Here is a 16,570-nt window from a genome sequence, read left to right on the forward strand (position 1 = left end):
AGAGAATGAGATAGAATACATTACTGCTCAATATGCGTAAGTGACGCGTTTTGCATGGCGCTTACGACCTTTTTACGAGACCGTGATCAATGTCGATAGAAACAAATCGCAGCGGCCTACCGTCCTACGACTTTTCAGAAGTTTCGCTTATGTTCTGTGTGAATTCTACACACACACTTTTTTATTATTTCAGTATTAGTTTTAGGCGCTGTGATTTAACATTTAAATTACGCAGGTAAACGACGCGTTAGCGCAACGGTCACTGCACAGCACTGGTTTGTGGCCGTTGCGCTCGCGGTTGCGGGTTTAATCCCCGCACATGACAAACATTTGTATTGGTCATACAGATGTTTGCCGTGGTCTGGGTGTTTGTGTACTCCTTGCGAGTCTTGATATTGAAGCTTTATCGAAGAACAATAGACACATCGCGCTTCTGAGCCACGTCTATGAGCTCTTTTCGAGGGTCCTTACTAATCGCATTGCTCGCAAGTTAGACGGCTTTCAGCCTCCCGAACAAGCCGGATTCCGAAAAGGCTACAGTACCATAGACCACATATGTATGTGGTGTAGTGTATGTACACTGCGGCAGGTTATACAGAAGACAGAGGAGTATAATCTGCCGCTGTGTATTGCGTATGTGGACGATGAGAAAGCCTTCGATTCTGTCGTAACCTGGGCAGTGCTAGAGTCTCTCCAGAGGTGCCAGATTGACTACTGGTATATCGAAGTGTTAAAATGTATATAGCCGCAAGCATGACAGTTCGACTACACGAATGAAGCACCGAACCTATACCGCTGCAGCGCGGAGTTCGACAGGGCGCTGTTCTATCCCCGAAGCTGTTTACCGCTGCACTGGAAGACGTGTTTAAGCTATTGGAGTGGGAAGGGCTAGGTATTAACATCAATGGCGAACACCTCACACACCTTCGATTTGCCGATGATATAGTAATCCTGGCAGAGTCACTAGAAGAGCTCAACACTATGCTGGGTGACCTCCATAGCGCCTCACAACGGATGGGTCTTAAAATGAACTTGGACAAGACGAAGATTATTTTTAATGCCCATGTCACACCTATACCCGTCGTTGTTGGCGGTCGCTACTCTACGGTTGATGCTACTTTCGAAGTTGTCGACAAGTACATTTACCTGGGACAACTGATCCGTATGGGCAAGTCCAACTTCGAGAGAGAGGTAACTTATAGAACCCAACTCGGTTGGGCAGCGTTCGGGAAATTACAGAGTACTTTCTCTTCCAATAAACCTCAGTGCCTGAAGTCAAAGGTATTTGAGCAGTGTGTGTTGCCAGTGTTGACCTATGGTGGTGAAACGTGGCCCTTTACCGTTAGACTTTTGCATCGGCTCAAGATCACTCAGCGAGCGATGGAGAGAGCTACGCTTGTTATTTCGCTACGCAACAGAATCCGAAACGATGAAATTCGTAGACGAACGAAGGTCACCGACATAGCTCTCAAAATCTGCAAGCTAAAGTGGAAATGGGCAGGCCATATTGTTAGAACCGACAACCGATGGGCAAGAAAGGTTCTCGAATGGCGACTACGTCTCAGCAAAAGAAGCACAGGCCGCCCTCCAACCAGGTGGACTGACGACCTAAGGAAAACAATGGCCGGCACACAGCCGCTGGATTCAGAGGGCACAAAAACATGGAGTGGCGAGCATTACGGGAGGCCTACGTCCAGCAGTGGACTTGTAAGAGCTGATGGATGGATGGAGGGATGATTTGATATTAATTGTCCGGTATGATTATTTTCAATGAAAAATAGTAAGCTAATTCATCATATATTTTATAGCTATATTATAATATAGCTGATAGTGATCGTTACTCGTACTAGGAAACATATCCGCGAATCCACAATTCAACAGCGTGGGTTAAGCTCCATTGCTTCACCTACACGGGGAAAGAGGCCAGCAGTGGAATGCTACAGGCTGAATGAGAATTCATTACATATAATGTTGTTTGTCTATTTAAATACTATTGTCAAACGTAAACAAACTTAACAATGACCTTTATCTTATCAAGAGACCGCGGAAACATTAGTTGATGAACTCATAACAAATAATTATGAGCCGTATACTTAACCCTCATTATAAATGTTATTAGAATGCAATATTGAATTAAGGGCATTTAATAAATGATAAATAATTATAGTTGGCTATCAATACTTTATTATTTTTTTCGATTTTCGGATGGACATCTATTTTTTCTCTCTGAGTAGTTAACGCATCCACTAACAGGTATCTAAGATTGCTTTTCAATTATACAAAAAGTGACGCTGTGTAACGCAGTGTTCGACAAAGTGCGTTCGTCACTCGAAAAAGTAGTGTTTGACAGTGTTAAAACCCAAAACTACCAACAATAATTGTGTTTTCTTGCAAATGAAACAAAAAAAAAAGCTTCGATTACATCAACAAGTAATACAACGTAAGTAGCCGAAAAAATAGTTAAGTAAATACGCGTTATCAAAGATTACTCAAAAAGTAGTAATCAAATCTCAATGAAATTTAAATTGGAAGTAATGCTAGTAAATCAAAATTATTTATTTTAGATAAGATTCAAAATGAATCCTTACGTCTTACGAAAAAAATCCTTACGTGTAATCGGTGACTTTATTAAGAGTACTCCCATACACGTGATGGAGAGTAAACTTTGTATACGGCCCTTACATATTCGAAGAGTTTTCCTTGCCGGTAAATTTTGGTGAAAATCTATTTCTCTATATGATAATAGCACAATTAATGTTATCAGTGATCTATATTCTCTTATGTCACATAGTTACTGGAGACGTAAAAAAGCCCCAGTTATCCTAGATATACCTACCTACACTCGAAATATAAAAATGTAGCAATAGATCAAAGGGAATGCTTGGTATTCATTAGATAATAATCTATTATTATCTATATGGATTAGTAGGTGTAATTTTAAAAGTCTATTTAGATATGGAATAGATAGTATATCTCAAGCTAAAAGAACATACGAAATTTCGTCTCTTCAACGTAATTGTTCTTCATTTTTAGAAAATATTTATTGTAATCATTATAAAGTTTTCACAGATGGGTCAAAAGATATGATGTCAAATAGTGGTGCCGCATTCTTTGATCCACAAATCAAAGGCTTTAAGTTTAAAATTTGTCACAGTATCTCTATTACTAATCTAGAGCTTATTGCTATTTTTAGGGCACTATCCTATATTAAATTAATAAACAGTAACAAATTTGTCATTTTAACTGATTCTAGAAGTGCTCTTCATCACGTGGCTCGGCACATGATGGTGATATTGTAAACAATATGCCTTTCTTCACGGACGCTTTACATCTAATTAAAATATACTGTTTTGATATGTGGAAAATTTATTTTGATAAGGGATCAGTGGAGAAAGGCATAAGGTACAGAACCGTGCAGAATGATCCTTGGAGAATACCATGGTTTGATGAATGCAAGCTGAGTAGGAATACGTTAACCACAGCATTTAGACTCCGTTCCGGTAAGATTCCACTTAATAAGTTTGCTTACCTGATGAAAAAGGTACCATCTCCGTTGTGTACCGAATGCGGTATCATTTATTTATTTTATTTGTTTAAATTCTTCATTGTACAATAATTACACTAATAAAAGTGTGTACAAAAGACGGGCTTAACGCTGATGCATTTTGTACCAGCCAACCTTGGTATGTGCAAGAAAGTATAGTGAGTAGGTGTACAACATAAAGTAATAATAATAATATATATATATATACAGGGTGTCCCAGAAATCAACGTCAAGCCGGCAATGGGCGATAGGCCAATTGATGGTGGTTATCAGAAAAATAAGAAAAAAAATATTTATGAATAATTTAAAAAAATAATGGCTTTTTAAAAAAAATCGAGAAATTGACAACCTGTGACAGTCTTTCAAGCTTTGTGACTAGAAACCTTGACTATGCTTTGTTTTTTTTGTGTAACGGGTCCCTGAATAACTGTTTTATTAATTGTAATCTAAAATTAATACTAAAATGCCTCAGCTTTAGAAAAACATCATTTTATTGCGCAACCATTACGCAAAAAAGATAACAACATCTATCTTTATGTGACTGTCTTGTAAAAAAAATGTACTACGCTCTTTTGGCAAGTGGCTTTAAAAGATGGCGCATTTAGTCTGGATTCTAAAATGGTACTACATTTAGTAGTTTACACCTAAGATTTGGTAGAAAAAAAATGTAAACCAAATGAAAGTTAATTATTTTTATCACTCAAATGGCTATGGACCGCGTTTGAGTACGAATGCTATAATATAGTGACCCTATTGTGCCGTGTGTGAGCGAGACAGACAGTCATAGTATTGTAAAAAGATGGCGCATTTAGTCTGGATTCTAAAATGGTAGTACACTTAGAAGACTACACCTAACATTCGGTAGAAAAAAAATGTAAACCAAATGAAAGTTAATTATTTTTATATCACTCAAATTGCTATGGACCGCGTTTGAATACGAATGCTATAATATAGTGACCGTATTGTGCCGTGTGTGAGCGAAACAGTGACACTAGACTTAGAAAACTGTTACTTAAATTTGGACAAAAAAAAATACGGTTGAAATAAAATTCAGTTATTGGAATCAAAGTTTATTCATTCATAACAAATGTTCAAATTGTTTGCCTTCGGCCGAAATGCAAGCCCTACATCTTCTTAAAAAAGAGCGGTTTACAAGACGAGCGTACCTTTTCGAGTTGATCTCTTCAACAGCTGCCGCAATTTTTTCTCGTAATTCGTTTAAATTTTGAAATGGTTTAGAATATACTTTTTCTTTTAACGTTCCCCAGTAAAAGAAGTCGACTGGATTTAAGTCCGGTGAACGGGCTGGCCACGAAATTGGACCAGACCGTCCTATCCATCTACCTCGGTATTCTAGATCGAGAAATTCTCTGACTGAGCGAGTATAATGTGCTGGGCAGCCATCTTGTTGAAACCAAATGCTTCGGTAAATGTCAAGTGAGACGTCTTCCAGTAAATTTGGTAAATGGTTTTCTATAAAATCCAGATAAACCTCGCCGGTCAAATTTTCTGGTAACTCGAATGGCCCAATAATTTTTCCATTTAAAATGCCGGTCCACATATTTATTTTAAATCGATACTGAGATCGATCTTCTCGCATTAAGTGTGGATTTTCCAAATGCCACTCGTGCAGATTATGCAGATTCATGTATCCGTCTCTTTTTAGGGTAGATTCATCGGACCATAGAATTTTGTTTAAAGATTGCGGATCTTCCCTATACTTTTGCAACATCGTTTGACAAAATGCAAGCCTTGCAGGGTAATCCTGGGGCAGGAGACTTTGTACTCGTTGTACATGGTACGGGTGAAACTCGTTTCTCTTTAAAATTCGTTGTGCTGTACTTTTTGACACCCCCGTCCTTGCTTCAATTAAACGGACTGAGGTACTCGGGTCGTAACTGACTTCTTGCAAGACCATGTCTTCATTAGAAGTATTTGGTCTTCCCTCACTAGTCACTTGGTTGGGGAATCGACCCTCTGAGAGTAACCGGTGCACATTTATAAAAACTCGATGATCCGGATAACGTTCACGATTTGGATATCTCTCACGATAGAGTATAGCCGCAGCAGTAGCATTGCATCTGCATTCCCCATAAATGAGGTGCATGTTGGCATATTCCTCCGTCGTGTACAGATGCGGCATCACGGACACTCACTGTCAAACGAAACGTTTATACAACAAATCCAGATCACAACACAAACAAGTCCAATAAACAATCCAAAATTGTAAGTACGAAATCAACACGAATACAGAAAGATGCGTAGTAAACGAAGAAGCGTAACGTACTAAAGTATAACACAAAATGGCAGATGCATCATGGTGGCGTCACTATCTGTCTCGCTCACACAAGACACAATACTATGACTGTCTGTCTCGCTCACACACGGCACAATAGGGTCACTATATTATAGGATTCGTACTCAAACGCGGTCCATAGCAATTTGAGTGATAAAAATAATTAACTTTCATTTGGTTTACATTTTTTTTCTACCGAATCTTAGGTTTAAACTACTAAATGTAGTACCATTTTAGAATCCAGACTAAATGCGCCATCTTTTAAAGCCACTTGCCAAAAGAGCGTAGTACATTTTTTTTACAAGACAGTCACATAAAGATAGATGTTGTTATCTTTTTTGCGTAATGGTTGCGCAATAAAATGATGTTTTTCTAAAGCTGAGGCATTTTAGTATTAATTTTAGATTACAATTAATAAAACAGTTATTCAGGGACCCGTTACACAAAAAAAAAACAAAGCATAGTCAAGGTTTCTAGTCACAAAGCTTGAAAGACTGTCACAGGGTGTCAATTTCTCGATTTTTTTTTAAAAAGCCATTATTTTTTTAAATTATTCATAAATATTTTTTTTCTTATTTTTCTGATAACCACCATCAATTGGCCTATCGCCCATTGCCGGCTTGACGTTGATTTCTGGGACACCCTGTATATATACATATATATATATATATATATATGGCTAATAGCACAGGACAGAGAGAAGTGGGCATCATTGGAGGAGGCCTTTACCCAACCTGGGGACCTTGTTTAACTTAAGTAATTTAGTATAAGTAAAAGTAATTAATTATAAGCAACTAGTAAAACTTTATAATAATATATTAATAATAGTTTCTTTTGTACTATAGCATGGTCAAATAAAGGCTTTTTTATTTTTATTTTTATTTTTATTTTTTTTTATTATATATATATACATATATACATATATCATTGATGATGCAGTTCACATTATGGTGGAATGTGTCTGAAATGAAGATATTAGAAATTATATGCTGCAAATAACTCAAAATTTTAAAGAGCTTAGAGGTGGTAATTCAATTTTGGCGTATCCTCTCCCAGAACCGGCTAAACTATTGTACAAGAGTGTAAACATTTGTATGTAAACGTGTGATGTTCCTATGGAGTGGCGTAAAACTCCTTAAATAAAGAGAGAAAAAAAAAGAATATAGCCACCCCCTCTCTTCTCGTGGATGTCATATGAGACGACTAAGGAATAACACAGTTCCACTACCACCTTGGAACTTATAAAGCCAACCGATGGAGGAATAACCATCTAACTGCTGGCTTTGAAATACACAGGTCGAAGAAGGGCAGCAGCATCTTCGGTGCGACAAATCCAGCCTGCGGTCACCAACGCGGTTGCCCAGTGTGGTGACTATGGGCAACACACATGAGTTCATGCCATTTTTGACGCGAGCTTATGGAGGCCTATGTCCAGTAGTGGACTGTAATAGGCTGAAGTGATGAGTACCCCAAAAACAGTTTTTTTTTTTAGTGAAGTAGAAAATGTTTATTACACTTATTTGAAATTTGAATGCGGCGTCAAAAGATGCGGCTGACAGTATACGGGATTGCGTTCCGTTTTAAATGGTAACCAGTATAACTGGCTATAAAGGAACAGCTTCACAGTATACTAAATTGAGGTCACACTGTACAGTGGTCGCAATGCATATCGGAACATACCCCTGGTTGTTTCATCATTGTCTATTACTAAGTTCATACTATACTATAGATAAAAAATCTAATCTGATTATTGCAAAACCGTTATTACTTCCTTTAAGTAAATATTAACTTGTCTATACGTGTACAACAAATGATAAAAGAACCGATAATCTTACATTCGTAATTATAGTCATTAATATAAATTTAATGTATGATTTATTAATGATAATTCAAAAAAAAATCCACACTAACACACAGGGTTTACATTTGAAACATTTAAATCCTATTTTTATTAGATATAGACTATAAGCAATGAGTTACGTCAGGTAATATTGACACTACTCTAGTGAATAGATTAGTCTATACAGGTCCCTATAATACACGAGTACTGCAGTTTATGTCTTTTAAATGCTTACGCATTAGACAATAATAAGCAGTAGGTACATTATGTGATAAAATACGATACATGACATTCATTTATTATCATACACGTCATTTTATTGAAACAGAGTGGTCGTAACTCGTAATATTAAATATCAAAAGATCAATGGAAGTCTTTTAACATCGAATGCAGTGAAAATTCTTACCATTTATATAATTTTTTTTTTAATATTTCGCATATTTTTTAAACAATGTGCAATTTATTAAATATCTGTGAAAAACTGGGTTATCTGAAAAATGTCATGTTCCGTAATCCGACTTTGATTTCGGCGCGAAATTTTAGCGTCAAATGTCAACACTATGTGAGTATTTTATAGTTTATGTTTAATTTGGTAATTAAGTTAATTTTTATGTGTGTTATCTAGTTGTTTAGTTGTGTGGGTGACGTTTTACTGTTAATAATGCAATATGCGTTTTAATTTCAAGAATCGTATTGTGATGAATTCATTTGACTTACATTTCGCACCCTTAATAAAACAAAGATGTAACTCAAAAATCGCAATTTGTGGGAATTGGCGTTTGAAGTTTAGCACTTTTTCCGCATTGTGTTTGATTAAAAATTACCAATTATTTGTAATGCTTTTAATGACTTTTATTATTGATATCAGTAGTTTAAAGTACAGAGATTAATAGAATAATAGAAAAACAACTGTGTTAAAATCTATAATAGCTGTAAAATGGAGATGAAAAAAAAGTTCCGACTTAAATCTCTTTATGCCAAAAATTACTTAATATTTTAGGTAGTATTTCAAAAAAATTCTCTTTAGTATTAAAACATAACAAAAAGTTTTAAAAATAAATCACAATGTTTCGTTTTATGATTATTTAATTGTAATTATGATGTTGTATGTACTAATGCATCATTTTTTTATAAAACGAAAACTGAAATTTATCACCTTTTTTTTAAATTAAACAAATTTTAATTAATCATCCGATATTTATATATCTCTTTATGGCTACAAATATTGTTTTTTAAACAAAACAAAAACTATACACTATTATAAGAATTAGGTACAATTAGTCTCTAGTACTGTGTGGCTACGGGTACTGTGTGGCTACGGTACCAAAGAATATAGCCACCCCCTCTCTTCCCGTGGGTGTCGTAAGAGGCGACTAAGGGATAACACAGTTCCACTACCACCTTGGAACTTAAAAAGCCGACCGGTGGCGGGATAACCACCCAACTGCTGGCTTTGAAATACACAGGCCGAAGACGGGCAGCAGCGTCTTCGGTGCGACAAAGCCAGTACTGCGGTCACCAACCCGCCTGCCCAGCGTGGTGACTATGGGCAAAACACATGAGTTCACGCTATTTTTGGCGTAAACTTGTGGAGGCCTATGTCCAGCAGTGGACTGTATAGGCTGTAATGATGATGATGAGTCTCTAGTAAATATCTCCTAAAATCACAAATAATTACTAACCATAAATAATCTAATATATAAAATTCTCGTGTCGCTGTGTTTGTAGTTAAACTCCTCCGAAACGGCTAGACCGATTCACACGAAATTTTGTGTGCATATCGGGTAGGTCTGAGAATCGAACAACATCTATTTTTCATACCCCTAAGTTATCATATATGGCAAAACAACGTTTGCGGGGTCAGCTAGTAAATAGTATAAAAATCAGCAGTCTCTTCTTTCTTATATTGTCTATCATCTTGTTTTTGCTCATTGCTTGAATTATCATAATTATGATACACATATATCACACTGACCTTTTTTTGGTTGGTGAAACCCTAAGTTAAATACCGTCGGAATCAATATTTTCTGCACATTTGAATCGTCTCGCCATAAGACTCGACGAATACCAACCACCAGAGCAGGTTGGGTTTCGAAATGACTACAACACCGTAGACCACATCCATACTGTTCGACAGATTATTCAAAAGACAGAGACATATAATCAGCCGCTGTGTATGGAATTTGTGGACTGCGAGAAAGCCTTCAACTGTGTCGAGACCTGGGCTGTCCTGGACTCTCTGCAGAGATGTCATATCGACTGGCGATATATCGTGGTACTGAGATGTATGTACGACGCAACGACGATGACCGTTCATGTCCAGGACCAGAGAACAAGACCTATTTCCCTGCGGCGTGGGGTAAGACAGCAAGATGTAATATCACCGAAACTGTTTACCGCTGCGCTGGAGGATATCTTTAAGACCTTGAACAAGGCATCAATGTCAACGGTGAATACATCTCACCTTCATTTCGCCGACGATATCGTCATCTTTGCGGACACGTTAGATGAGTTAGGCCAAATGCTAGCCGGTCTAAACGAGTCCTCCCGACGTGTCGTTCTCTGTATGAACTTGGACAAAACGAAAGTTATGCCTAACAACCAAGTCATACCGAGACAGGTATCGGTCGATGGTACCCTTCTCTAAGTTGTTCAGGATTATATTTACTTAGGCCATACTATCCAACTAGGCCGCAACAACTTTGAGAAGGAGGCCGATAGGAGAATTCAATGCTTGAAGACAAAAATCTTCGAGCAATACGTCCTGCCTGTGTTAACATTACCGAGCCGAGACATGGACACTGACGAAGGGACTGGTCCACAAATATATAGTCCCTCAACGTGCAATGGAACTGGCCATGCTTGGGGTTTCCCTCAAAGATAGGATTAGAAACGAGACTACCGCGAGAGAACGAAAGTAACCGATATAGCCCACAGAATTAGCAAGTTGAAGTGGCAGTGGGCTGGTCATCTGTGGCGCAGGACCGGTGCTGTTGGAGCAGACGCGTCCTGGAGAAGAGATCGCGTCTTGGCAAACACAGTGTGTGACGTCCTCTGGCTCGTTGGACCGACGATCTACCTAAGATTGCCGGTGTAAGCTGGATGAGGATTGCGGAAAACCGGGATGTCTAGCGCGAACTTGGGGAGGCCTATGTCCAGCAGTGCATTGCAATAGGCTGAACTGACTGACAAATATTTGGTTTATTATTGCAGTCAGAGTCAGAAGAACTTTGATTTTCAAACATAAAATTTCTTCTGTTGACAGGCTTATTAAACAACGTATTAAAATCTACAGTGCATCGTCGTCACTCAGGTGGCCACACTATTGTAATTTCGTCGCTCTCTCAGCTGAATTTGCTCATATTTTGCTCAGTATTTTGTGGTGAATTGGTGTAAGACGTCTTTTCTTCACAATCCGTTGTAAAGTTTTGTGGGGCAGGGTTTTGGGTAGGCATTGAACTATTGGAGCTTGAAAAACTGGATAAAGATGAGCTGGATGATGAAGAGCTTGACGATGATGAGCTAGATGAATCGGAACTAGATTAAGATGATCTTGAAGACGAACTAGAGGACTGTAAATGGCTAGTATTATTTAGGTGTCATTTTTCTCGTCAACTCATAAGTGACAGTAAAATATTGAGTCGGTGTCATCATTTTCGTCAGCTCTGCAGTTACATTTTTGGCCTCTGGAGATATATGTATTTTGTTGATTTTCCTCTTCAACCTGCATAACTTCTTTAGTCTAAAATAACAATAATTCATAACACTGTAGTATATTTTAAGGATGAATAATAATCATAATTATTTAACGTCAAAATAGCAGCATTGTTGAATGACAATGATCTATTCAGTCGTTTTGCCATAAAAGAGTAACAATCATCCATCCATACGTCATCCTCATAAACTTTCACATTTATTACAGTAATCAGATGAAAAAAAATTATAACTTATTACACTATTATTATATTACTTAAAAAGCCGACCGGTGGCGGGATAACCATCCAACTGCTGGCTTTGAAATACACAGGCCGAAGACGGGCAGCAGCGTCTTCGGAGCGACAAAGCCAGCCCTGCGGTCACCAACTCGCCTGCCCAGCGTGGTGACTATGGGTAAAACACATAAGTTCACGCTATTTTTGGGGAAAGCTTATGGAGGCCTATGTCCACCAGTGGAGTGTATAGGTTTTAATGATACACTATTATGTTTATCTTATAACTTTTACGCTCGATACGCTGAAACTTAACAAAAATTGTGAGCTCTAAGACGACTCCGTTTTCAAAACCTATACAAATAAGCACAACAGTTACAAGTTATTCTTAACTTTTACACGAAAAGGGAATTAATGTTGAAAGTTTTTACTTATCTTTCGTCATTCTAAATAATAAAAAGAAGTAAACAAAAGTAGCTTTTATAAATAGCCTTATTTATTACAATAAAGTGATACTTAACCAATTACTCCAACAACTAAGGCATATATTTCAATATAAAACTGAAGTGTTAGGCGTTAACTTTGTAAAATTTGTCAATTTTTAAAACAAAACCGAAGTAAATCCAAATGTTACACATCATTATCAAATGCGTTTTCTGAGAAAATGAAGTATAACAAAAATCATCTTTTTATTTTAAATCCCTTTTAATCTAATATCGAATTATTTGATGTTACTCAAAACGGCAGCACTTTAATCTCCGCTCACTGCTGGTGCATCTCTGAAACACGCCACTTTATAAGAACTGACTTGTCAGTTTCAGTTCATAGAAAAGAGAGCAACAGTCGCGTATCTCTCTGTATATTATAGTTAAAACGCCGGAGTCGAAGTCTACCTATTCTTTACGCGACGAAGACGGGTTTTCTTGTAAAATCTCCAAATCCACAAATTTTGAGTTACATCTTTGTTTTATTAAAGGTGCGATTTGTCCGTTTTGGAAATTGCATTGGTCTTTGTAATTGGCTTACGAAGTTAGTCTTTTCTGTCAGTAATAAAATAATATCAAGTCTAAACTTATTACTTCGATAAATAAATGTTTGTTAAGCGATCAGGAATGGCCTTAGAGTTTTAAAAATGCGGCTTCATTTCGATTATCGGCGCTTACTCCTTGCTCCGGTTTAGCGCTATTCCGCTTAGGGGTACCAGGCGTCCGGTGAAAGTCGGACATAGTTTGAATTTTGAATGCGTGTCCCAAATTAAATGTTGTCCTAAGCTTTTATAATTTTCACCAGTCACCTCGCACTCCCGAAGTGCAATTAGCAAGCCAGCGCAATTTTTGTCGTATATGACATACATAGACACGGAGGATTAAGGATTTTCCTTAATAATTTAGGGTATCCGGCCTTTTTAACCAAATGTCCAGCCAAACTGGCTATTTTACCTGGTTACTAGGTTTGACGATCTAGCAACCCAATAAACATGTCTGTCTAAACCATTGTTTTTGAAAATCGGTCTGGTAACGTCTTTATTACCATAATAAATATAGATTTATGTAAGACAATGAAAACAGGCCCAAGAACCAAATTTTAAAATATCTATTCTTTTACTTTTTGAAAAATGTATTTTTATCATTATGTCGTTGCTGTTCGTAAGATTATAAGTAAAAAAAAAGACAGTTAAAATGAATTAAAAAGTATTTTTTAAATAATTATAAAACTGTTTCAGATAATCAAATCACGTAAACAGGTTTCAGGCTTAAGTAATACTTACAGCTAATAATTTCGCCTATGTATTGTGCAACAAAGACGCATCTCATTAAAGCAATGTTACTTGAATACTGAAGTAAGTCCGCAAAGGGTTATATTTTGTTTCATAATTGCAATACCAACGAAGTAAATTTGATTGTGCTTTTATTGCAAATTGAAACTTTTTTAGTGAAATAAATATATTTTTTTATTTTTGATAAATTTGTGGCCCGCTTTGATTTCAGATTTTGAATGTTCCGTTTCCTTTCATTATAAAATATTGTGTGTCATTCAGTGATAAGGGAGGAGCATATGATTGGTATTTTTTTTTTACATTGGTTCAGAAGTTAACGGTATATCAATTACAAAAATAAAACCAAAAATTAAATCTCTTCTCTTTATGACATCAGTATAAATTGAAAAAGAAATAATTATGATAAACTTAAGCGCCTATACTGTATTTTTAACTATATACATAATAAATTAAAGTTACGCCTTTTTTGAATTAGGTGATTGATTTGATTTATCAACGAACTATAAAATGATTTTTCCTTAGATACCTATCGTAATTATAAATATAATACTGTTACAATAAAATATAATGATAATATTCAAACAGTTATAAATACGTATATAATACACTTAAGTTGTATGAGGAGATAAATACGTTAAGAGCTGTGTCGATAATTTAATTAATAGAGATAGCTTTCATTGTTTTATAAATGCGTCTTTAAATTACTTAGTGCATTATAAATGTATAAACTAATCTATATGTTCTAGAAATGTATAGGCCATACAGATGATTGTCATAGTCTGGCCGTCTGTTTGCGTTGTGTGTTTCCGGACCCGGTATTATCATTTACCCAGGATTCTCGTCCCACTGTGTCTTTGAATGTTTAGCGTTTATCAATAAGAAGTTTCCCTAAAGTTAAGTTTATTTTATTGTATATAGTAATTTTGTTCTGTTTCTACTCGTAATATTATAACAATGATCATTAAATTGTCAAGTAATATTAAATACGAGCAAGGACAAATTTAGTTGCGAGCGAGGTCGCGTATGCGGCGCCCTATCGGTACTATTTTTTTTAAAACAATACCTTACCCCAGAGCAAAACGACATTATTTTATTAAACAAAACACATGTCACTGACGGCAAATAGTTTAAAAGTTAAAAAAAAAATTAAATTAAAATTGCATATACATTATATGACAATATACTCACAGTGTATCTGCCGAATATGGCTAAAATAATATGAACTTTTCGCAATCCTTTATTTCTACTTAATCTATCTAAAATCTGTTACAACCCGGGTTTGTGCTAAATCACGTTGCTGGTTGGCGGATATATTCAACAATGATAACAACCGGGATCGACGGCTTAACGTGCTCAACGGCACGGTGATGAGACCCACAAGGATAGACATCCAAACCGAAAAGAAATATTTATCTATCCCGAGCGAGAATCGTACCCCCAAACCGCCGGTGTTTTAGGCGACGACTCGCATTACTACACCTGAGCGGTAATTACACCAAAAAGGCTTAATAATACTATTCCTAGATATTAAAAAAAAAAAAACTAAAATAAATATTTATGCCTTTAGTAAACACTTTAACTTGTAATGTCCCAATCCTTGTACAAAACACAAATTGTCTATTTGGGAACAAAATACTTGGAACAAAATTGAGGAGATTTAGGGCAGAGCGTCTTAAATTTTCTTTTCTTTATTATTTTGTTAATTCAATGAGCATCTAGTCTTAATCCCTGATTAGTGTCTAAAATAACCAAGAGAAACAGACGTTTCCGTAATTAACTTACTCAAAACCCGAGGGTTGTCTCTAATTATAAAAAGGAATAAATAATACATTTCCTTTGTTTTTTTTTAATTAAAAATTACTCGTTCCACGGTAAAGGTTGTAATCAAAAGTCGTCGGGAAAAAGAATTGACAATTTAATTTTTAACGGCGACGACGACAAATTACGAAATAGCTCTGTTTATTTCAAAAGTTCTAGTTATTAAGATACGAGGAGCAACTTGATGGTTATTTTGGGGTTTTGAAATTAATACATTGTATATGTAATGTTTGTTGCTTACGTGTTGCTTCTGTTTTATTCTTGTTATGTACATATATATTTATACTTTACGCAAATTATTACAGTTCCTTTTTTCTTTGAACTTACTGATTTGAGTATCCATCTATCTCTTGCTTTTTTATAAGGTATTTTCCATGTGGAAGACAGTTATAGGAGAGTCAGAAGTCATAAACTTCGACTCCATAGAAGCGTGGGTAGTTTAATAATAAGTTACGTATACAAAGTCCGTTAAATAAAACAATGTTTCTACTTCGTACGTCATACACAAGGCAATAAGTAACTAAATCTAAAACAATATCAAAAAATGTATAAACAATTTAAACCCTTGAGGTAACTAATATATTAAGTTATTAATGATTAATTAATAATTTCCGATTACCGTATTTAATGTGATCTTTTTACAAGATATTAGGTGGTAGGTGTAGCTATCCTTAAATGATAGATATATACCATCGTAGACTTTTTGTAGACCTATAAAAGAAAAGTAATTCCACTATAGATTGTTTTGTTGTATCTCAAGGGAATTTTTCGTTTTCGATGAAAGCTCTCAAGTTGCTTGATTAAAACAAATGGTTGTAGTTAATTAGTTGAAGTGTTTTATCTAGTGCTTATATTTTGAGAGCCTATCGATAATTTATGTGTATGGTGAAATCTATGAGCCACAGGAGTTACAGACCTTAAATCATCATAAAAACAATTAATTTTTCAGTTAACGAGGTCTCGTAACTGGGCTAAAGTGATAAGAAAACTTTCATGGTAATTTTTTTTAAAGCGAATTTGATAACCCTCTTCCGCCGATTGTAAATTCAAGTTATCTCTCATTGTGGGTTCCAATAATTTAAAGTTTCACGAACAATTTTGCGTTATAATAATGATTGATTACCAAATTTGAATTTAAATAAACATGAAGAAATGTGAGTAAGTAACAGTTAGAAAATCTGTGAAATATTTCTAGGGAAATGTTTTAAGATATTACCATCCCGTTATCTGTTAACAAACAGGATATTATTAATGCCTAATTTTAAAATCCTAAACACTAAAAATAATCTTGATAAGAAAACAATCCTATTACCTAAACCGTGACGTTTATTTACTGGAACTAAATAGTAAAGTGCAATATTTTTTA

The 16,570-nt window shown here is 35.8% G+C and overlaps 1 protein-coding gene across 1 annotated transcript in view; it reads left to right on the forward strand.

The window, feature by feature from the left end:
- The first annotated feature begins 7,862 nt into the window (after positions 1-7,862).
- Positions 7,863-16,570, forward strand: part of LOC123658339 (delta-1-pyrroline-5-carboxylate synthase) — a 41,161-nt gene continuing 32,453 nt past the window's right edge. Inside the window, exon 1 of the mRNA XM_045593774.1 lies at positions 7,863-8,242. Within this exon, the coding sequence (XP_045449730.1) occupies positions 8,132-8,242 (111 nt within the window). The 5' untranslated portion in view covers positions 7,863-8,131. The remainder of the gene's footprint in view (positions 8,243-16,570) is intronic.

Source organism: Melitaea cinxia, chromosome 12 (genome assembly GCF_905220565.1).
Source record: "Melitaea cinxia chromosome 12, ilMelCinx1.1, whole genome shotgun sequence".
NCBI lineage: Eukaryota > Metazoa > Arthropoda > Insecta > Lepidoptera > Nymphalidae > Melitaea > Melitaea cinxia.